The 27,306-nt window shown below is 37.1% G+C and overlaps 1 protein-coding gene across 9 annotated transcripts in view; it reads left to right on the top strand.

The window, feature by feature from the left end:
* Positions 1–27,306, top strand: part of LOC140166437 (uncharacterized) — a 62,278-nt gene that overhangs the window by 21,311 nt on the left and 13,661 nt on the right. For all 9 annotated transcript variants that reach the window (XM_072189909.1, XM_072189904.1, XM_072189901.1 and 6 more), the window contains 4 exons: positions 2,811–3,036; positions 3,845–4,072; positions 4,317–4,615; positions 6,114–6,503. In XM_072189909.1, coding sequence (XP_072046010.1) covers positions 2,811–3,036; positions 3,845–4,072; positions 4,317–4,615; positions 6,114–6,503 — 1,143 coding nt within the window. The remainder of the gene's footprint in view (positions 1–2,810; positions 3,037–3,844; positions 4,073–4,316; positions 4,616–6,113; positions 6,504–27,306) is intronic.

The following is a 27,306-nucleotide window of genomic DNA, read 5'->3' as shown; positions in this document are numbered from 1 at the left end:
GCTCCATCATCAAGTATTTCATTTATGTGGGGGTGGGGGCTGGGGTGTGTTCGTTTGTAACTGCATTCAAACTGTGGAAGATTGTGGAGCCTGCTAGCAACCTTAGAGGGGGGGGAGTATACCACCTACCATTGGAATGTGGGTGGGTGAAACTCCCCAGTTGGAATACACACACACACCATCCCTAACATTTGGCAGCATTTACAAGAGTGGGGGTGTGTACTTTTGTAAACGCCATCAAACATGATCCCACTCATAAAAAATCTGTGTATAAATTGTGGTCACACATGAACTATAAATGTCTGCAGCTCCTAGTCAGTGATTCTGAATTTTGTAAAAGATTTAAGTGTGTGGGTGTGTGGAAGGGGTGCTTGTGTGATGTGTTTGTTAAGTGTAAATCTGTGTTGATGTGCTGATTTGGAATGTCAAGATTTTCTACATGTCTAGCCAAGCAAGTTTAGATAGTCTGCCGAAGCTGCGGCCAAGCAAGCATAGACAGTTCACTGCCCAATCTGCAAACAGCAACATGTATATGGCAATATTATGGTTTATAAGTTTGCAATGCATGCATTTGACATTTCAGTAGCAGATATTGTGAAATGTTTTGCAAATTTGCATATTTTGAGTATAATTGTTAATTATTCCAAATCTTTATATGCAGACCCGATCAAAAGGGAAAGGTGGCTAAATGAATACTGCCCAGCACCTGTTCTCTTGAGATCATATCTTGTTAGGTGAAAACAGCATTGAAGAAATATTAAACCTTAGTGAAGAACAAAGATTGATTTATAAAGATCTGTTGAAAACTATTCCTGCGAAAATAAAATATGTGTATGATCATAATGGGCAATTTCAGTTGATATCCATACACCCCTAGATGGAATACTTGACCTTTATCTCCCACACAGGGGGTGTAGATTTCAACCAGAGTCACCCATTCAGGTAACCCCATTTGAAATTCACACTTCCTATGTGGAAGATTAAGGTCATGGCTTCCTTAAGGGGTGTATGGATTTCAACTAGAATAGCCAAGTTGAACTTCCCAGCTGAGTAGACTGCCTCCCCTATCAGAATGACTTCCAGTTTGGAAGTGTGCAATAGCTTCACCATTTTCCTCACAGGAAGCAATTGGGTTTAAAACCAACAACCTGTTTTAAGATTTGCGAGTGATAATGTGTGGTGTCTATAGTAATTGGTAAGTCCTTCAGCAGTCTGCCTATATTTGGTACTGTTTGCAGCATTTGTAAACACAGAAGTGGATTTCTGATTGGCTAATTGAATCCTGTCATCACATCAGTTCCTCGTTCGCAGACTAAGTCGTGTAGCATCGGGAAGAGCCGTAGAGCAGTGCTGAAGGACCTTGCTGAATACTATATACAGTCTGTCCAAACCAAATCTGTGACACGCACTGTGTGTTAAAAACGCGATGCATAAAGAGCGTGGTGCGCTCGGCAAGTACAAATCGCACAGCAGTTGGCGCACCAAAGAAGCATACACACGCATTGCACTAAAATAATTACTCTCAGACCTCTAGTATCCAAGGTCTATTTACTTTGTATTTCTATGTGGACAGACTGTAGCTGAGTTATGTGTGTTGTGAATAGAAAGGCTACTTTATGAAGTATAAGAATGAGATCTTCTGTTTTGATGTCAAGAGTGTAACACATGTACTACTAATAGTAATAATATTATAAGTGGGAAGGTGTTATGTAAGTGTAACAAGAAAAAGTGGAGTGTATTCTTGGTGTAAGAAGTTCATGAGTTGGACTAGTGCAAAGCTTCCCATTAAGGAGCAGCTTGCAGAATAAAGCTGTGCATATAATCCTTCAATAGAAGATTTCTGTGCCAGGCTAATTCTGTGCTCTTTACACAAAGGATAAACCAAAAATGATTGCTTAAATGACTGCAAGCAAAATTTCAGTTACCTAAAACCGATCTTTTAATTTGTTGTGTGTACACTGAAAGAGTTGAGGGTATATTGAAAAAGTTTGATAACAAAAAATAATATAAATAATACTTTGTACCATTTCACAGATTATATTATACATTATATTCTTTGTAACAGGTTGTTAAGTATATTTTTAGGATGTCAGGTTGTTGCAAAAACCTGGAGGTTAACTTGCTATTGTTGAGACTATATGTTTGATAAGAGTGGTAGAGAGTTGCATTGTGACAGTGACTGTGGAATTATATTGAAGTCAACTTGATATCAGAGAGAAGTATAAAGCACAATATCTGTTTTGCAATTGCTCCCTCAAACAGTGTCGTCCTACACACATACCAATGTGCTGCCTTGTGCAGTTATGCATACACATGAAATATATCTCGGTCAGAAAACATTACCTTCACTGTTACAAGGGGAAAATGTAAATTCTGTCGTAAAAAATGTTTAGTAATATTTTGATGAGTGTACAAATACTAAGAGATGATATCAATTGGACTATTCCAGTTTAAGTCCAAAGACCTAATGACCATCATCCACACAGTGAATTTCAAATGGCATTACCTGAATGGATGATCCCATTTGAAATCTACACCCCCTGTTTGGAAGATTAAGGTCGTGTCTTTCATTATTAAAACTTAGTTGGGCAGGATAAACCTCATGTGATTGTGGTCCCTGAACATGAAAAAGCAAAACTGCCAAAAGGTTATGTAGGAAGTTTTGCTTTAAACATGTTCAAGGGCCAATGACACATAGGAGGTTTTCCTGCCCAACGATTGTGCATGGATTTCAACAGGAATAACCCTCTTTTTTTATATAATAAAATAAGCTAATATGCCATTCTTTTTCTCACTCTTCTCTTGTTCAGTCATCATCAAATAGTTCATCAGCCAAAGCGACAAGCTCCACTACATCGTCAAGTACAGCAGCAGCAGCATCTCTAGTCAGTACACCTGTTACTACTGCTGCAGTGGCAAGACCAGAGGCAGCCAAGGCTACGCTAACTGTTCAGCAATCGCCGCCACAAAAATCGGTGTCATTACCAACAACGCCTGTGAGCAGACGAAAAGCAGTAGATGATCTTCTTGGGCTTGGTAAATATTGTGGCCAATTAAGAAGTTCCATTATTTTTATATTTTTTGGGACTTTGCATATTTTGCATTAAATTCCCTCATCCACTCGGCAGCCTAAACACAATGATATCTTGTGCTGAATAGTTTTGGACACTTTGTCTTGGTATTTACAAACCTTTGTTGTAAAGGCTACCTTAAAAATGAATTGCGTAATTGTTGTCTTACGATACAAAATTTCAAAGTGCAATAGTTTTAGCGTGTGTTACAAACCACAGTGATATAATTATCATTAGAAAGAGACTACTATTTGTCACAAAACAGAAACAAACCCTTGCTCTTGAATGCAGTGCAGTATTCTCCAGCGTAACATGAAAATGATCTGTGCATTATTACAATACATCCTTGTTGGATATACTATTATTATAAGTGATTAGTAGCTTATTAAGACCACATGTTCATGATCCATTATTAGTGAAGTTTGGTGATAGTATACAGTCAATGTGTTGTAGTTTTGAGAAAATGTTCATACATAGTTAAATAGCTATTAAAGAGGAACCATTTCTTCTGGGGTGAACCAAACCTGCCTTGTTATCAAATTAATCACTGACAAGGTTACTTCTGAATTTTACAGGTGCTAATTGATGTTTTAATGTTATTGTATCAATAAGCACCTGTCAAATTCAGAGATAAACTTGTCACTGATTAATTTGATAACCAGGCAGGGTTGGGTCACCCCAGAAGAACTGCTCTGGCAAGGCTTCCTCTTTAATTCTAAACAGTCATTCAACACAAATTTAGCAATACATTACACATTTTATTGTGTCTGTAGATACCCCACCTTCGAACCAAGACCTCCTGGGCATGAACACGCCCCAACATCCAGCAGGCCAATCATCAAGTAGTAATAACATAGCAACCAATAGTGCAATGGAAATGTCCTTATTTGGGGATGAGGCTGAAATCCAACAGCCAGACCAATCTTCAAAGAAGAATAAAGACTCTATCATGGCACTGTATGGATCTGGGAGCCAAAAACAGCCCGCATATGGAGTACCAGGTAAGAAGTGATATTTTTTCTAGCTTCATTTTTGTCTTGCCTGAAAGGAGGAGACAAGATAACCACTTTTCCAGCTGGCTGGCTGTATGTATGGATGTATGTATGTACGATGCGCACATCGTTACTGTGCGCTTCATAGCTTTCAAATGTGTGACATCAAATGTCGACATCTCTGATCTAACATGCAGAGAATTATGCGATTTACTGAAAAGGTCAATTATGTTTGTGATTTGTTTATTTTCAGGAGGCATGTACATCCCAGCACAAGGTCAACAACCACAACAACAAGCCCCACAACAGCAGTACAGTGTAGCCAACGGTTACCCTAATGGTGGCATGCCAGGCATGCAACATGCAGCAACAGTGCCAGGCATGCAACCAGCAGTATCGGCCCCAGGCATGCAACAACAAGGAGGCATGATGGGTAACCAGGGCATTAGGGGTAATCAACCAGGCATGATGGGAAGACAACAGGGTATGATGGGGATGCCTGGTATGTACAATACACAGGCTCAGCAGCAGCAACAGGCATACCTGAGTCAGGTGAGGTTTGGTCTGATTAATAATAAAGTAGATTACATCTTAGTGGTAGTACCATTGCACACAGTTCATATTGCCTCGTGCACATAGAACACCAATGTGCTAGGATAGTTATTCTCTAAAGTTAGCCAGCAATTCTGACTAAGGTAGTACTTTTTCACATCCCATGCCATTGTGCAGTTTGCACACAAAACCATGTGAACAATTTTGCATGAAAACTACTAAACCCAATTCAGAATTTCTGACAAATGATAATGAAGTCTCTCCTTCATGTAAGCCTACATGAAATTAGCCTATTGTCAGGACTTCATTGAAGGATTAGACAGCTTTATTCCGTAAGCTGTATACTCAGTCTTGATACAAGGCCAGTTCTAAGTAAACGTACATGAAGGTGATACCGTAATTGGTCATTAGATATGCTAGGATGTATCACATTGATCTCCCATGTGTCTCAGTTACAGTATAGAAGATATGTCATTTGTTACAGGTGTGTAGTACCGTATTTATGAGCTGATAAGCACTGAGTCTCTCATGTTTAAAGCATTAGCCATAGATGCAAAGAATCATTTAATTTGGGGGCATATTTGATCAATACTTGTCTTGTATTGTCAAAGTACCAAAGTTTTAAGATCAATACACAAAAAGAAAAACCAATGTATACTTTGATCAGGTCGTAATCGGTGGGAATTACTAGGCTTTTACCACTACGCCGAAAAGTAGACACACGTTAAGAAGGATATACCGTAATTATCTAACTTGTCAATGTTTTGCGTGTTAAAGAAAGTAAACAAAGTATAGGACTTCAAATAATAATTTGTGATACTTCTGGCAAGATGTCACAAGACAATTCTCCAAATAAAATATATTAATATTAATCTGCGATGTTATAAGGCCCGCCGATTACAAGCTGATCAAACTATAGTCTAGAATGATAGTATAATTTTATGATATTTGTGTTTGTCCAATCATCAAATACAGCTTTAGTATGAAGATATTTAAAATAATGGGCCATGTAGATCATATTACGACCTGTTATGAAGTTGTGCAGGTGTTGACCTTGTACGAATACTTCTGGCAAAGTTTTGCCTTTCAACACTTAAGATGGAGGTGGACAGCAACAGCAGGTGGACAGCAAGAGCAGACCCAGCCTAAGATACCCTGCCAGGCTGCCATATTACACTCAGAAATTCAATTGAATTAACACAATTTACCACTTTAGACACGCACATGATTGTAAGCATCAGCTGCATCCCATTACCTCTCTGTGGATGTGTTTTCATGTTGAGGTGAGGCAACATGACCATTCGTCATGTTGTGTTCATTCAATTGAATTTCCGAATATAGTACTTTGAACTGTATTTGTCAGTTTGGACAAACAGAATTGCTTACTGAATGCTTGCTCACTAACATGTGCCACTAACATACTACTCACATATTGCTGTGCTTTGCCTTGCCGCACTTGCGTGCTTTCCCTCTTCCTCCTGCATTCACACATGTGTAGCCAACCAATCAGCAACAGCACCAATCAGCAGGTGGACCGCAACAGCAGACCCAGCCTCAGATGGGTCTTCAGGGTCAACAGACCCAGCCTCAGATGGGTCTTCAGGGTCAACAGACCCAGCCTCAAATGGGTCTTCAGGGTCAACAGACCCAGGCTCAGATTGGTCTTCAGAGTCAACAGACCCAGCCTCAGATGGGTCTTCAGAGTCAGCAGACCCAGCCTCAAATGGGTCTTCAGGGTCAGCAGGCCCAGCTTCAGATGGGTATTCAGGGTCAGCAGACCCAGCCTCAAATGGGTCTTCAAGGTCAGCAGCAGACCCTCCCCCAGATGGGTCTTCAGGGTCAACAGCAGCAGCCTCAGAGCTTCCACATGATGCAAATGCAGCAGCAGGTAGACTTCACATTTTATTTCTGTGGCTTTTGTGATGGTGGTGGTTTCTGTGATGCTCACTATCTGTATTCTTTGGTCCACCCCAAGTTCGGTAGTGACATTAATGTCTTTTTTGCAGTTGTGTTGCAAGGGTGCTGACACACCGCCCTTGTAGAGGTGTGTGTGCATTCCAATTGGGGAGATTCACAAACCCACATTCAAACTGGGGACTGCAACCACCGTACTGTGGAGGTTGATCAAATGGCAGGTGGTATACTCCCCTCTATGGCTCAAAAAGGTTTTGAGGTTATCTCCAACTGTGTAGCTCCACGGTTGTTAGCAGACTCCACAATTTGAATGCGGCAAAACACACACACACACCTCCACAATTTAAATGCGGTTACAAAGGCACCTCCACACGTGGCAGCATTTACAAGAGGTGTACGCTCTACACGATTAACATTACGCGTACAATTCGAAACTGCAACCAGCAAAATAAGTACATCTGTGTTTACCGAACTTGAGAACAGAAAAATCCTTTGATCTATCTCTGATTTGAAGCAAAAATCTATTTTAATCTTCTACGATGTGAAGTGTGTAATATTATTGCTTGTCTAGTTTATGTACATGTGTGTGCATGTAAATATGTGTTAATGTCTCTGTGCACATGTGCATAATAATATTTGTGTATGTATGTGGGGGTGTAAGTAAGTATGTTGTGTGTTTCATGTTTTATAACAAAAAGTTTAACTGCTAAGGCTTCTTGGTTTAAAAAAAAACAGACCCTCTGCTAAGGTTAGACAAAGGCGGTTAGCATTTTGTGCTCTAAGCAGCTTTGGCAGTAAACCTTTTGTACGTCAAATGGTCAATTTGATCTAAACACACCACAAGCACATGCAAGCTACTTAACAATTTCTTGGTTTTTTATTGACTTAATTATACATTTGACTTCTCAGTTTAACATATCTGAAATATGTTATCATTTATTTCTTCCACATCTCCATTTTAAGATTAGTAAGATTTAAGAATTGAATCAACTTTGACACACCATTTTCGACACACACAAATTTGAAGTTCCTTTTCTCGTTACCAATACTCAGTGTAGTTAATAAGCTGAAAAGCTAAAGGGAGACTCTTTTTTTGGCCAATATATTACATAAAACAATGCATAAATGGTCACATTAGTTTTGGAGGATTAATTGTAAATAGAAAGAAACACAGCATTTCTAATGTACACTAGAAGTCACTTAAAGTTGTTGTCAACACTATAGTATTAGTAGTTAACTTTAGTTTTAATTTTTGACCTCAATATTTTTACCCAAATCCTCATCAGAACTATCAATTAGGCCACTACAGTGGATAAATTAAGAAGAGTGATTAACAAGGATTCCCATGCTCTAGACTAGTGAGGGAAGCCAACCCAATCAAGATCAGGAAACATTCACTGGTCAACCATGAAGTTAATATTCCATCATCACAGCACCACTAACAGTTCTCACTTGAATATTAAAATACGACCCATGCTCATTAATATACTCTCACAACATACCCTAAATAGGATAGACCTACTTGATGACAGTAAATATGATACCCTAAATGATGTAACTGTAAACATTTTTAAAATACTTAAATAATGTAAATCTATAAAATGCCTCAGTTTGGGTGCTTCAGGTTTTTTTTTAAAAACTGATACCAAGACAAACATAGTTCCTTAATCAGCAAGAAAATGTGTTAAAATAAGTGAGTAATAGTTGGTTTTGTATCAGATTTATAACGCTAACCAGTTTGCTAAAATAAATAGCATATGACTCAGTCCATGTCGAAACAGATTGAGTGTACACCCACCCTCTTGGATTTTGCTCTCCTTTGGCTCAGGGTACCTTTCATGGATCCCTAGGTGAGGTCACAAAAAAAATTCAAATTCCATTTCGTTGGCTAATGGCGGGCAAACAAAATTTGGCGACCTCGACCAAAATTGTGAATTTAAGGGTCCAAATGACAAAGTGCTCTCTTTGAGGGCACTTTCTTCTTAATTGAATCAGTTGTGATCCTCTTTTTGAATGTGGTCACTCACTGGCTGTGTCTGAAATACCTAATGCCAAAAAAGATAGATTTGAATTTCGTTGGGATTTCAGAGGGGGTCAAAATCAGCACTTCGTACTGTTCAATCAAATTATCTTGATTTTGAAGGACCCATGATAATGTCACAGTGCACTTATAGGTCCTAATTATGTTCAGAATGGATTAACCATATGCCAATGTCTATGAGCAATTCAAAAAAGAGAAATTTCTAGACCCTACAGAATTTTAGGCCACCCCTAAAGTGGTTCAGCCACAAATGGCACTTAAAGTCGGCAAATTTTGACCCCTAATAACTTTAGGTGTACACCAGATATGAATTTCTAGTCTTTTGCATCTGAAAGAATGTAGTTTAATGTTACTAGGAACATAAGATTTGTTTTGTATTTTTGTGTTTTAGTATTAAGTTGACGCTTTCAAAAAAAGTCATTTTTGCCTAACATACCATGCATACAGGATACGGTACAAAATGCCAATTTTAGTATGATATTTTTTTATATTTTTGATCACTTTATAGCCATTTGTATTATTTATCCTGATATTTCAAGTTGCTCTTGAGTCAAGTAATAAGAAAAAACTACTTTCTAATCCTCTGTATGGATTTTTAAGGGGGTCAAAAATGCACTTCCTGGCAACGATGCACATGCAAAGTACAGGTTATGGGGGTTAATTTTCAGAATGCTCCCAATTATGTCAAGTAATATATCAAATTACTCGTATGGTCATGAGGATTCCAAAATGTATAGTTTGTTATGTGTCAGACCTTTCAGGAGGCGCTATGACGAAAAAATGTTCATAGGTCAACGACCTTTTGAAAGTATCAAAACACAAAAATACAAAACAAATCTTATGTTCCTAGTAACATTAGACTACATTCTTTCAGATGCAAAAGACTAGAAATTCATATCTGGTGTACACCTAAAGTTATTAGGTGTCAAAATTTGCCGATTTTAAGCGCCATTTGTGGCTGAACCACTTTAGGGGGCCTAAAATTCTGTAGGGGTCTAGAAATTTCTCTTTTTTGAATTGCTCATAGACATTGGCACGTGGTTAATCCATTCTGAACATAATTAGGACCTATAAGTGCACTGTGGCATTATCATGGGTCCTTCAAAATCAAAGATAATTTGATTGAACAGTATGAAGTGCTGATTTTGATCCCCTCTGAAATCCCGACGAAATTCCGAAATCTATCTTTTTTGGCATTAGGCATTTCAGACACAGCCAGTGAGTGACCACATTCAAAAAGAGGGTCACAACTGATTTAATTAAGAAGAAAATGCCTCTCAAAGAGAGCGCTTTGTCATTTGGACACCTTAAATTCCCAATTTTGGTCAAGGTCGCCAAACTTAGATGGCCCGCCATTCGAAACGAAATTGAATTTGAATTTTTTCTTGTGACCTCACCTAGGGGTCCATGAAAGGTACCCCTGAGCCAAAGGAGAGCATAATCCAAGAGGGTGGGTGTACACTCAGTCTGTTTTGACATGGACTGACCCATATTGGTATGACTTGCTTCGCTAATTTTGTTAGCAAAGGCTCTTTGCATAGCATCAATTGCATTCATACCAATTTAAGTTACTTATGACAAAGTGTAATGCTGAATAAATGCTTTTATGAAAATGTTACAGAATAAAGTGAGACATTGAAATATCCCAATTCTAAAAAATGCAGAGCATAATCTCAATTGAAACACATGTACTTGCCAACTTCTGAAATGTTCACAAATTTATGTTCATTGGAATCGGTTCATTAATTAACAGAGAGCATTTTTACCACATTCATGTCACAAGTGTTAAAAGGCAAACTTGGAATGGAACAATTAGGGATTCAATCATGTTTCACCGTTGTTCATCACCGTTTAACAACGATGCTTGACGCGTCGTCTGCGTGGTTTACTTAAGCTGCCCGGCTAAGTAAAACACGCAGACGCGCAGGACGCAGTTGTTAAACGGTGATGAACAACGGTGAAACATGATTGAATCCTTTCAACAACGAAAAGAAGCTGAAGATCGTATAATTCATGATTATTTCACGAGGAAATGTCAGTCACTGTCACTAAGCCTTACAAAAACTTCGATGATTTCTCTGTTAATATCAGCAATGACTACAGAATAAAACGGCAAAGTTTAGCCGCTACCTGAAAAAATACTGAATTCAACTTGTAAGCTTGCATACGCACAAAGGTTCCAGGCATGACGAATTTTACGCGCTTAAACGCTGTAGCGCAGTACTCTCGCTTCGCGTTCACAGATACGCTACAGTAAAAGTGTGGATTCATCACGGATTAACAACGGTTGGCTCCTGTACAAAAGGTATAGGAGGAGTTGTTGAATTAAATAGCACTACTGGAATACATGGGCTTTGTTTTCAAAACCAGTGAAGTGAATCCAATAAGAATTTCAAGGTAGAACAGTAAACAGACTCAACAGTAAAGCAAATTTCATATTTTCTTAATATTGTGAAAATTGTGGTACAAACCCTCAAAAGGACATTTTTATTGGAACATGCTATATAATAGGTTCTAAAGCAACATTGTCAGAATTACCAGAAGGGGGATCCCTATGAAAGCATCAACTAAAATAACAGCTAGTACTCCGCTGGGAGAGACTAATGCTAGAACTGCATGAACATTTCGAAAGTATCGAATCCAAGTGGTGTGCGTTATCAGACTTAGTTATTAAATATATTTCAATGATTGATTCATCATCCAAACGTGTCAATCCTACAAAGCGATCTGACCTAGTAGTTAAATCAATTTGTTCAATTAGTTGGTATCCAAGTGGAATCCAAGTGGTGTTAATGTTATCAGACTTAGCCATCAAATATATTTTCGGGATTGATTCATCATCCATGCGTATCAGTCCTACTAAGCAATCTGACCTAGCAGTGGAATCAATTTTTATAAGCAGTTGGTATTCTATAGGTAGTAATATCAGTAATATTATAAAGAAAAATGGAGAGTAAAATAGATACACATATGATATAAATACTACAGCATGCATTATCACTTTAGTCACCAAAATTTTGATAGTTAAATATCCTGATTTAAAATACATTTCCATAATCAAGGCGACAACTACATACAACTGTCCTATGTATGTTCCTACTGAGTAGGAATCTAGGAAATTCAAAAGAAACACAAAAACTTCAAATTCCTCTGGTAGCTTATCTTTGAAAACTCGAGCACAATAATACAAAACCAGTGAAAAAGATTGAAACTTTACTGATGCCTTCAGTCCTAATATCGTCATTTCATTATAGTGTTCTAAATGATAATCAATTTTTGAAGTGTCCAGGTCTGTTAGATAACTGTCAATAATCTGCAAACAGTTGTAATAGTCTCCCATTTTGATATATGCAGAAGCTAGCCATTCAGTCGCCTTTCTATAGTAGGTGCATATAGAATCATCAGGAAGAGATTCTGCTAGGATTTTGGTTGCTATGGTGAGAGGTCTGATACTTTCATGGTATCTTCCTTGGTAATACAATGACCCGCCAAGGTTATATGCTGCTGGGCATGGACTTGTATGTGATGTTTCTTTAAGACAATAGATAATAGAATTATTGTAGGCAATATAAGCATTCTCAAGCTGATGAAGATCTAAGTATATCCTACCAAGTCTATTATTAAGATCTCTTTTATGGTGTTTATTATCAGGTAATTTGTTGTAACTTGCAAGAGATATTTTGTAGTAATGAACTGTTAATGTTAAATTATGATCTCTGAAGAGATTTCCTGCTAAAGTTGCCCAAGTGGCGATAAGCTCATGTTCCTGTGTCAGTTTCTCATCTGTTGCCGATCCTTCAATTGTTCTTAAGTGCTTTAATCTTCTTGCTATGGTCTCTACCAATATATTTCTCGCTTGATCTGTCTTGCCATTGTCCTTAATTGGGATTCCATGTAAAAACCACATGTGTCTGCTCACGGTCAAAAATTTTTTTTATTGCATGAGGAAAGGGCTTTGGTAGTAGGTTACAAAAGTCACATCAAAATTCCTCCGGAGCTTGTTGCCATAGCAACGGCAGATTTTATGATTTTAGCGGTTTTGCTTATTTTGGGGTGAAAATAAGAGAAAATATACACTTTTCTGAATTGCTCTTGACTTAAAATTTGAGGTAACATCAAAAAAGCAACCTTATCACCATAAAGTACCATCTTTGCACTTTTTCCAGAGGCAAAAAATATTTCAATAATATTTCCCCATGTGCAATTTTAGGGATGGGCAACATTGACAATTTAGCACTTTTGAAAAAATTACATATTTACCCTATCTTTGAAGTCAAAAAACTAATTTTGCTTGAGCACTCAGAATTATTTTCTCTTTGGTGGTACTTGAGCAGACATTGCCCCTTCCAAATCTGGTAAAAAAACTCTGGGGCTATTTGTCCTGTAAAGCCAGTGTTGCCAGAAAATTTGCCAATTTTCAAAAATGCATTTTTCGAAATAATGCATTTTCTACATATTTACTCATATAACTTTTTAAACGGCCAACTTAATTGAAATATTGACCCTTTGCGTACAAGATTTGATACACAACTGCTTTCGGAAGCAACACTGAAAGGCTGCAGAAGAGTCGTGTCCTGCAAAAACCGGTATTGCCAGAAAATCTGACTTTTTAAATCTATATTTCCAATAAGCGCATTTTACTATAGGCTCTAGGGGGGAGTTTGTGTACATGACTCTTTCAGAAATTTACCTTGCATTTTCATGTTATATATGCAAAGACCTTCAAAAAAAGTCTGGGTAAGAAGATCAGATCAAGTGCAATTAAAGATGGCGTCCAAAATGGCCGCCAAATAGGGGTTTCCATTAAAACACTCTAGTAGCAACATGCAAATGATCTAATGATAAAAAAATATCGATGCAATTGGTGTTTCTATTCAACAGAAATAAATATGTGCCCATTTTGTTTCATTCGGCGTCCAAAATTCAAAATGGCGTCCAAAATGGCCGCCAGAATAGCATATTTCCATTGAAATACACTAGAGCAACATGAAATTGATATAATAATAAAGTATTTTCAATGGAGTTTAATTTTTATAACTAAAAGAAATAAAATATGCACACAATTTGTTTCATTTGAATCTCTGCAATTCAAGATGGAATCCAAAATGGCCGCCAAATTAGGATATTTCCCGTTAATGTCCCAGTAATAATTAAATACAAATAGAATTCATATCCGATCCGTGAGCCAAATGGAATAAGCAGTGTGATGCCATGATTAGGCTACTTATTTGGAGAGTACAAAGCTGTAGCATAGCGAACTTTAGTAGTTGTAGTCTAGTCAACGTTCCTATTATAGCTGTAGCATATAGTTAACTATCTTTAATAATATAGCTATAGCCCAGTTAACTTTTCTCAACATAGCTGTAGCCTATCCAACTTTCGTAACGTAGCTGGTATGTAGCAGAGTCTATTCTGAGTGCTAGTACCTAAAATCTGTTTGCAATGATGGATTCTGGCTAATAAAGCAATCCCACTTCCCACGATGTTTCGCTTGGTGAAATAAAGTGCCCCTCCGGGGGTCGGTATGCTCCACTGGAATTTGGAGATGGTGGGTCTTTGGGAGCGAGCTGACGGCGAACCGGTAAAAGAGGCCTTTCGGATCTGCAAACGGTTAGAATCAAGGGTCTTTCTTAACTCTCTGGTTGAAAATCGTCTGGAATAACCTAGATAATGTAAGGAATGACCAATTTAGAGTCTTTTACAGCTGAAATTATAAAAATCAGGAGTCTTTCAGAACTCTACTTTCAGTAAAATGCATGTGTTTTTCGGAGAGATCTTGAGTCCACACCATAGACCCTAGATATGAGTTTATAGGGTCTATGTCCAAATACAGGGTTTTTTGGGTAACTGGTGATAGCACTAAGTACCAGCAATGGTACAAGTACCAGCAATGGTAAAAGAATGCGAGAGTCGGTGAAATACATAATGACCATGTTACCAAGAGGCCAAGGCTAGCTGATTGAGACACATTTATTTTATCATGTGACTATTCAATGTTATCAGAAATAATAGCCTAAAATCCATTCTAGCAATGTCCAGAGACAATTAAACTGTTCTAGGCGGATGTCGGATAACTGTAACTTTTGTAACATCTATGTTGTTATACTGAGATGCTTTTTGGTCTTGAGTCTTAGGATTCCGTTTTGATATTATTTCTAGAATGGATTTCATGGTATACTTCTTATGACATTGATTAGTCACATCACATGATTATAAATGTGTCTTCATCAACCAGCTTCTTGGTAACATGCATGGTCATGGCTTTATTAGTAATACATAATCCATCCTTGCAAAACGATTGTAAGTACTACTAGTACTAATATGTTAGGAAAGTGGACTCGGCTACAGTTACGTTACAAACGTTTAATAGGCTACAGCTATGTTAAAAAGGTTAACTAGGCTATAGCTATAATATTAGGAAAGTTAACTAGGGAAAAGCTATATAGGAACTTTGACTAGACTATGTATACAGCTATGCTACGGAAGTTGACTAGGCTACACCTCTGCACTCTCCATACTTTTCACCGAACTGAAAAGACAAAAGAAAAAGTCAAATTAAATGCAAAAACCTAGTTCTAAATGGCTTCAAATGGTTTTGATGGCTTTGTTATTTCAAAAGAAGTAACAAAATCAGTGATAGGTGACTGGTTGCTAGCTGTTCAAATGGATATATAATGGTATTTGGGTGACAGATTGAAAGGAAAATTAAGGGGTCTTTGGGTGACAGCAGTTTTTCATACTATCTGGCAACACCAAGCCCAAGTTTCAAAACCTGTATGAGATCGTGCTAGCATATAGTACAGATAAAGCTAGATAAAATAACGGTAACAGTTAAACTAATTAAATAAATTTAATTATGTAAAGTGCACTTATTGGAAATATAGATTTAAAAAGTCAGCTTTTCTGGCAATACCGGTTTTTGCAGAATACGACTCTTCTGCAGCCTTTAAGTGTTGCATCCGGATGCAGTTGTGTGGCAAATCTTGTATGCAAAGGGTAAATATTCCAATTAAGTTGGTCGTGTAAAAAGTTATAATGAGTAAATATGTAGAAAATGCATTATTTTGAAAAATGCAGTTTAAAAAATTGGGAAACTTTCTGGCAACACTGGAATTTGAGAGATACCAATGAAACAAATTGTGTAAATATTTATTTCCTTTGGTTATAAAAATTAATTCCACTGTCGATACTTTATTATTATATTAACTTCATGTTGCTCTAGTGTATTTCAATGGAAATAGGCTATTCCGGCGGCCATTTTGGACGCCATTTTGAATTTTAAAAATCCGAATGAAACAAAATGGGCATATATGTATTTCCTTTGATTAGAAACATATTGTATCAATATTTTTTCATCATTAGATCATTTGTATGTTGCTATAGTGTGTTTTAATGGAAAATCCCTATTTGGCGGCCATTTTGGATGCCATTTTGGATTGCACTTGATCTGATTTTCTTACTCAAAATTTTTGAAGGTCTTTGCATAATTTATATAACATGAAAATGCAAGGTAAATTTCTGAAAGAGTCATGTACACGAACTCCTCCCTAGAGCCTGTAGTAAATGCGCTTATTGGAAATATCTATAAATTTAAAAGTCAGATTTTCTGGCAATACCGGTTTTTGCAGAACACGACTCTTCTGCAGCCTCTAAGTGTTGCTTCCGGAAGCAGTTGTAGGTCAAATCTTGTATGCAAAGGGTCAATATTTCAATTAAGTTGGTCGTATAAAAGTTATATGAGAAAATATGTAGAAAATGCATTATTTGAAAAGTGCATATTTTTGAAAATTGGCAAACTTTCTGGCAACACTGGCTTTAGAGGACAAATAGCCCCAGAGTTTTTTTACCAGATTTGAAAGGGGCAATGTCTGCTCAAGTACCACCAAAGAGGAAATAATTCTGGGTGCTCAAGCAAAATTAGTTTTTTGACTTCAAAGATAGGGTAAAAATGTCATTTTTTCAAAAGTGCTAAAATGTCAATGTTGCCCATCCCTAAAATTGCACATGGGGAAATATTGTTGAAATATTTTTACACCTGTGAAAAGTGCAAAGATGGTACATTATGGTGATAAGGTTGCTTTTTTAATTTGACCTCAAATTTTAAGTCAAGAGCAATTCAGAAAAGTGTATATTTTCTCTTATTTTCACCCCAAAATAAGCAAAAACCGCTAAAATCATAAAATCTGCCGTTGCTATGGTAACAAGCTCCGGAGGAATTTTTGATGTGACTTTTTGTAACCTACTACTAAAGCCCCTTCGCCTCATGCAATAAAAATTTTTTGACCGTGAGCAGGCACATGTGGTTTTTACCTGGAATCCCAATTAAGCATTATTACATTATCATATGTAAATAAGAAAACATTTGGGCAGTATTGCACAATCACTTTGTGGGCAATAAGCAGCAGCTCAAAGAATGCTTGATTTGCTGTGCTAGATGTGAAGGCTTGTTGATAAACAGGTTCTATCACCTCACAGTCGACACTGTTTTGACTCTGTTGCATCATAATGGCCAGTTTTAAATATTCTTTGTATTTTTCATCATTTCTGAACCTGAAGCTGTCTGCTGTTGCCTGAAGAACACTGCTAGCATTTATGCTCTCACCTAGAAACTTCTTATGGATCATTAAGGCATCATTTAAAGGAACAAAACTCTCCCTGTAATGACCATTGTTCTGCATCAATATAGCTATGTTCAAAGCTGAGTGGGCAGTCCTAAGCATTTCTTCATGGCTATGTGATCCAATTGTTGTATAATGCCATACCCCACTTCCTAATTCTTTTTGTATGCTTTTAACTGCTTTAGTGAAAGTTTTTCTAATATTATTGAATTTTGAATCTAACTCGAAGTGTAAAATGGTTTCATGGACTTGGTCAAGGTGATTCAGTTTTTCACGAATGATATGGAGGATTTGATATTCATGGTTGTTTTCATATCCACAGGATACACCTGGATTTTGTAAGTTTAGGCAGGTAGCTATAACTTCTTCCTCATTTCTGAACATAACATTCTTGTTCCTATAGTAATTTATGAAAATAGTATACTGATATAGCAGTGACTCGCAGTTTTCAATGTATATAGCACTTCTACTAATTTCATAGGCTTCTTGCAATAACTTCAGTCCGTCATAATGGAAACCAAGTGTGATAGCAACAGTTGCCATTTTATATGTTTGTCTCGCTTCAAGCTTAATCACTTCATTAGCAGATAAAAAGAACTTAAAATATGAGGATAATTTCCAGAATTGACAATGTGTCTTTTTTGCTTGTGAAAACAATCTTTGAGCTTCAGAAATATCATTCTCTAAGAACTTAGCTTCAGCCATTTTAATCAGTATCTGACTGATTTCGAGAGTGTTTCCTAGTACTACATGATGCTTTAATACAACTTGTAGGAATTTAGACGGAACATAGTACAGGCGTGGGTGTGTGCCGTGAAACAGGATGCTGCTTCTTATGAATTCTTTCAAATTTTCTGCACCATGAGTTTTACTTCTTCTGAAGTCTACTACTTTATAAGGTTGAATGAATGTGTGAAACGCTTCTATGTACAAATCCAGAGCAGGCCAGTAGTTGTTTTCTTCCATATACAAGTGTCCGAGCATGAACTTCATGATCCCTAGTGTCTTACGGTCTCCAACAGAATCTTGAAGCGTGGAAATGCTCTCGGAAATTTCTTTCCAGTATTTTTCAAAAGCAAAGTCAGTTTCATTGATTACTTCATATGTAACTGTACATATATTTTCATGAACTTGATCATCCTCATTTCTCACAGGTTTCTTGATGTAGTCAAAGTTTTCATGAGAAAGATGAAAACTATGTGTTTTGTTGGTGTCACTCTGACAGCTAAAAGCATTTTCTCCTGCTGTGAACACATCGTAAATTGTTTCTGTAGGTGCATGCAATTTCACATCAAACCAAGTTGGAGTTTCAGCAGAGCTGACAAGGAGATCAAACTCATCGCGCCACACTTTGTTGTTTGTGCTGCCATCTAGTATTGTTCTTTGGATTCTGTACGATAGTTGAGGAAAAATTTTGAATTTCGAACCATGCTGCCGACTTAGACTAGTTGCACTTGGAGAAATGTCTCTGTTTCCACACAGAGTTTGTTGCATAGATTTGATGTTGCTTGGCGAATGCTTTCCTTCTACTTTCAGATGGAAAGAGTCAACAGTGCTAGGTGTCTCCCTGATTATACGGGACCGGTATGCAAGAGCTTTTTTAGGGTTACCAATCATATTGTGAATCCTTGAAATATGTGCCAAGATGATATTCGTCTTGACATGATTGCCTAAAAGGAACTGGTCGATATTATAGGCTATTTCTAGCATTTGAATGCTTTTATCATATAAACCCAAATCTTCTAGAAGCATGGCTCCAAAAATGGCTGCATTTGAAGTCAGCATATAGTCGAAAGTATCATCGGTAAAAGTAGTATCATCTGCATTTTTTATTCTCTTAGAGCCGTCGAATGTAAGTTTTAAAGTTTCAAGCATACTAACAGCTTCATAAAGACTGTTGGCAGCATCTTGCATCAATTGCATTTTGTACTGGGCTAGACCAATAAATATCATGACTTGACCCGACTGGTATTGATCATCGTGGATAGACTTCAGCGATTTCTTGAAGGCATAAATACACTCTTCATAACGACCATGCTCGTATAGAGTCAATCCTAACGTAGCTATGTGGACTTGCTTTTTTTCAGTTTGTGAAATAGTAAGGTTTTGTAAGTAACTTGTGATATTGAAAGGCAAGTACCACTTTTTGTCACTGAAAAGCATGTCAGGCTCTTTAAGTAAAATAGTTTTACCTTTATAACCATATGCCTGGTGAGAGATTTCTAGGGCCATTATGTTGGCAGTGTTAGGATGGGCATTAGGGGGCAAACTATGCATAGACTTTGAATGTAATTTGTTTGATGAAGTCTCTGACAGGAAAAGTTCTCTGCTACTGCTAGTTTGTAACTGAAATGGTCTCCAACCTGTATATCCCATTGTCCATGAAATATGATGGTCATTGCCTTTATTTTGCATATATATTTCCATACGACTCATAGCATATTTAGCTTTGTCAAAAGCTTTTGCATTGTGGTAACAAACACCAATGTAGTTATAGATCATTGCAATTAACTCCTCACTGTCTCTGTGAAAGTTGAAAGAGCTCCGTGTTTTCTCAAAATGATTAGCAAAATCATCAATAGCCTTGATAGTTTGTAGTGAATGAATGTTAGTACTCACTAGTCGTGCCAGGAATGAATTTAACACATGATTGTGAAAGTTTTGATGGTCAAGGAAAACGAAAGCACTTGTGTACTGCCTTAAGGACCACCATGCATCCTGTCGAGCTGTTATCAGGCAAAACTCACGGATGACGGGGTGCATTTCATATCGAATCTCTCCAGTTGCAGACTTGAATCTCTTCAAAAGGTTGAAATTAACAAGAGGGGATAAATTGACTGTTTGATTTTGACTAAGTGTGGCTACTACATTGGCAGTGTCTTGGTTAAAAGACTTTGGTATAACCCCTAGTGCTACAAAGGAATCTTTCAAATCTAAATCTAGGTTATTAAAAAGTGTTTCTAAAACTGAAAAATACTTTGTTATTATCACTTCAGAAGTATCATTGACAATCTTTAAGATTGGCATATCATGTAGGTGCCTTAATAATTCATCTTCATCATACCTGCCTTTTCTTAATTGACTCCCAATTATCTCCAGTAACAAAGGCACTCCACCCGTTGACTCTGAGATTTGCAAGATAGTACCAATTTGCAGGTCTGGAGCAAGTTTCTGCAACAACTTAGAGGACTGGTCCGAAGTTAATGGATGTAACTGAATGTTTTCATGTACATCTGTGCCGATTATGTCAAAATACTGTTGAGATGTAGTTAGTATTTGAATTTGGTTGAACTCCAAGCAAATGTTTACCAAATCGAGATAGTCGGCTTTTCCAGGGGAGCGTAATATGGTCTCAATGTTGTCCAAAATTAGGAGTGTATTACGGATTGTTAGTCTTTGAACTTGAGTGCGAAAGTCTATCATAGTGATTCTATCTTTTGGGACTCCACCAAGGGACCCAAGTATTTCATTTAATATATCCTGGATACCTAGTGTGCTTGATGCAGATGATAAATTCAATTCTGTAAGACTAACAAATGCAACACGAAAGTTATGTTCTTTTTTGAATCTCTGTCCAATCCCGATTGCCAAGGCCGTTTTACCGATACCTGGAGGCCCAAGTATACTAACCATACGATGGGATCTTATGGATAGCATGTTGGTTGCATAGGATATTTCAGCCTCTCGTCCAACAAAATATGTTGGTTTTCTGGATACAGGAAGATAGGTTCGCTCCAAATTTAGAGAGTGCAGTGCATCTCGAAGTGTTGGGAAAACCACAGCTACTAAAGGAATAAGGATTACAAGGATAGTAATGCCAATTATTATAAGGATAGTATTGCCAATTAATTTGTACTTTTCTCTTTTGACTTCCTTCCAAATCTCATACATTTCTTGCATCATCGCAGGCGTGGAGTTCAACCCAAGTAAGCATACTTTAAGCTCTTGATAATTCTTAACAAACTCGGCTTCGCTCAGTTCAGCAACTGAATTATGTGCAAAGAAAGTGTTCCGAATTTTGCGAAGTTTATCAATGTGATTGTAGAATGTTGAATTTGGGGGTAAACTTACAGCATGGGAGTAGAGCAGCATAAAGCAGGCAGTGGGAAGGTCCCATTGATTGCAATCTCCTGACTTGGGGATGGAAGATCTATTTCGCTTCCATCCTGGACCTTGCCGTTCAATGTTGATGAAGTTCCGTAGATTAGCTTGGGGTTGGGTGTCTAGCCATGGGGTAGCTGGATAACGTTTATCCCATTCGCATTTGAAAATGTCACGGAGGTGCACAAGTACAATGTTATGAAGTATATAGGAAAGCTTGTTGAACAGGGTGTGTTTATTGCTGAACATTGTGGTAAAGTGTTCTGTTTCTCACTGGGTCTGTAATAGAATAAGATAAGCAAGTGCATAAGAATTGTGACAGTACATGCATTTGTACACTGAAAGGTAATGCTTGACCGATGCTTCGGATCGGATATCGGCATGGATGATAATTGGCACTATTTACAAAATGTTGGTTAGGAAAAAAAAAATTATTTTTTAAGCGCTTACACTTACATGTAAACATGTAAGTCAATTATTTGGAACTTGATGAAATCTTAGTATTATGGACACAACTTGCTGTTGCACAATAATAAAACTAATCTTAGTGTTTTAATCAATGGATTATTAACATAACACTTATCAAGTCAAGCCAAGCCAAGATATTTTGCCCATTTTGATGACACTGTACTAAAAAGCTATTATACTGAGAAGATAGACAAATTACTTTAGTTGTATGAACCCAGAATTGGTGGGCATGTAACATTGTAGCTTAAATTTGTACAAGGTTTATTTTATTATTCAACTTTTGAAGCGAGAGTCCATCCATGCACCTGATGCTGTCAAAGAGTTATACTTTCTAAACATAAAGCAAGCCATTTCATGCTCTAATATTTCCCACATATTTTAAAACTAGTTTCTTTACAATTTATGCTCTTACCTATATAAGAAGTTAATGAATCCAAAAGTAGTTCCACTATATGTAATATCTTGTTACTGTGACAATATAGATATGGTATGGGCTATAAAATTTACATGCAACCAATATTTTCCTCTTTTACTAGTATAGCTGCCGCTGGCCTTTTGCATTTTTCCAAGATGGTGAGGTTTTTGGTAGAGGCTTGTATGGTGGTTTCTGTGGTAACAGTTTAATGAGGAACTCTCTCAAAAACCACTGTCTCATAAAAGAAACAGGCAGAATCAGGATATGTTTGCATAGAAATTACAATCCATCATTAATCGGCAATTGCTGTAATGTCTTTTCGCACTCGCAATCTCGCATGATAATTTATATTTAGACTGGTCTGTATTTGTTGACTTAAAACTTTGCATTGAATTTGGATGGTAACGATCAAAGGTCGTCATGGATATCGATAAAATCATATGCGATTGTTCTATGAATCAATATTGATCTTATTGGATAAGAGCTAAAACTATTTAATACATTCATTATCATTTTATTATTATTATTATTATTATTATTAATAATAAGTAGTGCAGCGTTCCCCCTCGTCAATGTCCAGAAAAGTTATGGAATTGACAAACATTATAATGGAAAAGTCAAAGAATTTTTGCTTGGTCACGTAATTCTTAAAGACAGGTTGTGAAAAAGTTGTGGAATTCTTCTTCAAAGAAAAAGTGAGAATGTAAGCTTGTTAAAATGAGTAAGTGAGTGTGACAGCGAAAAATAGTGTGTTTATAGGTCTGTCACACTACGACGGACTGGGTTAACGAACATCACCGTATACAAAAATATTTTATCCGTTGGAAAAATCACCAGTCCGGCAGGAGATTCGGTGAGATTTGTGGTCCGATTCTCATTCGTCTCTCTATGCGTTGTGGCCGCTAATAATCCTGCAGGCGTCTTATATACGATTGTTCAACGTCCGACAAATGACCGGATTGGGGGGTCCGATTCTCATTTGTCTCTCTATGCGTTGTGGCCGCTAATAATCCTGCAGGCGTCTTATATCTGATCGTTCAACGTCCAATAAATGACCGGTGAATCCGTCCCATGTGGCACCAGAAGGGACGTCGACCCTATCAGAAAAGTGGGGAAAGAGAGGGTGTTTGAGAGGGTTTGAGGCCCCTCAGAGGCAGTGGCGTAGCAAGCACGTTTTCAGAGGGTGGACAAAGTGGGAAAAGACAACTTTTAAGGGAAAACTTTGACGAAAATGGTCAAAAATGGGCTAAAAAGTACAAAAAGGGCTACAAATCTTACATATCAGGGCAACCAGCATCCGGGGGGGGGACAATAGAGGTGAGAAACCTTTGGACAATGAAGGCCCAATTGAAGCCATTTGTGGATCAATTTTAGCACTAATATTGGATACTATTTTAGTTTGAAAAAGCCACAAATTGGTAAAACGAAAGCCTAATTGAAGATATTGAAAAGTTTTCACCATTATTGTATAATATAAACAATTGTTCTAAACATAACACGTGGATGTCCAAAGCAGAAGCAAAAAGACGGACTTGTCCATTTTTCAAAATGAAGGTCCAATTGAAGCCATTTGCGAACTATTTTTTGGGACGCGGAAGTGTGCAGTACCGCGTGCGGTACTGCACACTTCCGTTTACAGTCCCGCATGCGGAACTGTCGGAACTGTCAAATATTTGGTGTAGTTTTCGCATGCATTTAATGTGAATGTCGCGTCTTGGAATGTAATATATTTGGTGCAGGTCCGCATGCGGGATGTACATGTTTTTTCGCATGTCCGCATGATGAGGGAATGCAAGACGAGATGCACAGTTCCGGATACGTAGGCCTACAGTATGTTGTACATGTTTCATTTATTGAAATTTTTAAAGAAGAAAGTCTTGTTCGAAATTTCTGCATATAGTGTCATTGTTGTAATTAAAAAATAAAGTCTTCTCCAAAGGTCGGCAGAGTCAGGCCTAAAATATGTACACAATTTTATATTAAAATCATTTTCACACGCCTCTTATGATGATTAGTGACTATTATAAATCTACTTGATATTATAAGAACCCAGCGGACATTCCTCAAGTGGATCAGTCATCAATTCACACTGATTTCAAACGATGCATGCGCATCAATAGCAGCGGCAAGATCAGAAAACAACTTTTAATGTTTATCACAGCATGACCAAGTCAGTATTGGGCACACAGGTCTGTCCCGGGGTGGGGGCACTTCAATATGAAATGGATATAGGTGTAGGGCTGACACTTTCGCACTAAGGGGCATCCGGTGAGAGCAAAATGTAAAAAATATGGGGTAATTGGGTGAGAGCATGATTTTTGGCATTCGGTGAGAGCAAAATGTAAAAAATATGGGGTCATTGGGTGAGAACATGACCTTTTATAAATCTAATGATATATTCTTAAAGTGTATGTAGCTGGGAGGAAAAGCCGACGATCAATTGAAAATTTTGACTTTTTATATTGAAGATATGGATTTTGTTCCCCAAAAGACCTATTTTTTTTTTTTTTTTTTGGGAAAAAAATCCATATCTTCAATACGAAAGGTCAAAATTTTCAATTGATCGTCGTCTTTTCATCCCACCTACATACTACATACACTTTAAGTATAAATCATCAGATTTATAAAGTTTACTTCAAGTACTGTTAAATATCAAAAATATCAATTTTTAATGATTTGCCATAAAATGTGTATTACATTGCAATTTCAAAAAATCAAAATTATTTGATATCAGAAGGACATTCTTCAGTATTCAGAATGCAATTCGATATGTCTGATGTGCTCTCATCTAATGTCCCACAATAAATACTGTCCAAACGTTCATACCCCTTCCCTTAATAATAACTTTTATGTTAAATCATTGACCATTTATAATATAAAGCTGCCAAGTAATCTACATTTTAACTGAGATTTTAAGGTCTGAAAGGCCATCCCGGCAAACACAAAACGTTTTAAACAGGTTAGGCCTATATTTTTGGGTTTTGGTGTTGGTAAAAACGTTTTAATAACATAAATGTCGGGTTAAATAAAGGCCGTGAAAACATTTAAAACGTTTTGTATGTTTCCAAAATGTTATTGAAAATATTTTCTGCAAACATTTTTTGCCAAATATTTTGTCACCCTATGTTTGAGAATATTTGCAGTAAGTTATCAAAAATGTTTAGCTCTAAGTTTGAGAATATTTGCAGTAAGTTATCAAAAATGTTTTTGAGTATTCACCTCGTAAAGTATTAAAGCGTGCCGGCATAGCTTAATTCCATGATCTTGATCCTATTTTTATCGATATACATCGATCACTTATCGGATTAAGTATTGGACACAATAGATGAAGTATTTGATTGACAAGGTTACCCCTGCGTCCCCTAGCCGCTTGTCTATTAATGTGTGCATATATTATAATTTATACCATTAGGCCTATATGATTATGAGAGCTTTAATGAGGGGTTATAGTTTTTAGTCTGGTATGTCTGCCTATGCATGTTATGTTTCCATTTGTAAATTCATGTTTAAATGTGCTAGTGTGCGATGCATAATTCTTCTTTGCCCTGTATATTATATAAAGAATAACGATTAAGCATCATTTAATAATTTGAAATGTTTGTAATGTTTCCATGTTCCGGTGTATGATTTGTTTAATATAGCTTTTACTATATCATGATATCGCATGTAAAGCTGCACCAAATATATTGCAGTTCCCCATGCGGACATGCGAACAAAAAACAGCTTTTGCCATAAGCGTAGATCCCGGGGGATGAGGGGCTAAGGCTAAACCCCCTAATATTTTGCCAGGGTTCCATACAATCCCCCCCCCCAATGTTGACGCCTGTACGACCCCTGTTAGGTTTATCTTAATTTAGCTATTTTAGATCCGAGACGAAAATACCTATTTCGTCTCTGTCCTTTTCGTAAACATCAAAAAACCATTCTCTGATCTCGCCGCTGCTATTCATGGGCATCGTTTGAGATCTGTGTAAATTGATCCACTTGAGAAATGTCCCGCTTGGGCAGCTTCTAACATGAATAAAATGCACACAATGTCAAGTTTATTACAATATTTCTACGCCGCAGGGCCTACAAATAAATAAAAAATACGAATAGCCTACAGTTGCAAGAAAGTGTGCAATTTGTACAAATAGCAACGTATGTAAGCAATTTTTACAAATTGCATAAATAGCCACAGGTGTTGCAATTTGTGCCATTTATGTCAGTCAATTGCACAAATTGCCTACAGTTGCAAGAAAGTACATAAAATTGGAGTTGTCGTTTTCTTAAAATGGCTGTTTTACGTCCAAATATGGATGTGAGGGCGCTTTGCATAAAACACGCACACATTCTTTTCACAAGAAATTTTAATGATGCCAGTTTGAAGATAATCACATGTGGCATATCCTCAAGAAATTTGGGCATTGTATTGCTTTTCGTTTGACCGTGGTACCATTTTTCGTATTCTCAGGAAACCTTTCATTGAAACGTACACGTTTTAAAGTGCATTGACCCCTGTACAGTTAAATGGGAGCATTCTATGAAATATTCAAATGGCTGCCAAAATCAAACCGTACTACGTAAACCGCTCAAATTTCTTGAGCAGGTACTAACTATGATTATCTTCATACATACATCATTTAAATTTCCGTTTGAAAGATCGTTTGCATGTTTTATGCAAAGCGCCCTCACATCCATATTTGGACGTAAAACAGCCATTTTAAGAAAACGACAACTCCAATTTTGATGCAACTTTCATAAATGGAATTCTAGACATCAATTACATACAAATCAGCATCAACTTTAACAGAATTAGGCATATAATAATGATTATTGTCAAAAATATTGATTTTCAGACCCCCCGCAGACCCCCCATAAAGGCGCAGGATTGGTCATTGCACAAATAGCCTTCAATTGCAAGAAAGTGTGCAATTTGTATAAATAGCACAAATTTGCACAAATAGCCAGTTGCTTAAGCAATTTTCACAAATTGCATAAATAGCCACAGATAGTTACAATTGATGCAATCTATGTCGGACAAATTGCATAAATAGCCACAGGTGTTGCAATTTGTGGAATTTATGTCAGTAAATTGCACGAATAGCCTACAGTTGCAAGAAAGTGTGCAATTTGTACAAATAGCACAAATAGC

Source organism: Amphiura filiformis, chromosome 12 (assembly GCF_039555335.1).
Source record: "Amphiura filiformis chromosome 12, Afil_fr2py, whole genome shotgun sequence".
Classification (NCBI taxonomy): Eukaryota; Metazoa; Echinodermata; class Ophiuroidea; order Amphilepidida; family Amphiuridae; genus Amphiura; species Amphiura filiformis.
This window is presented reverse-complemented; position numbering and strand designations above follow the sequence as displayed.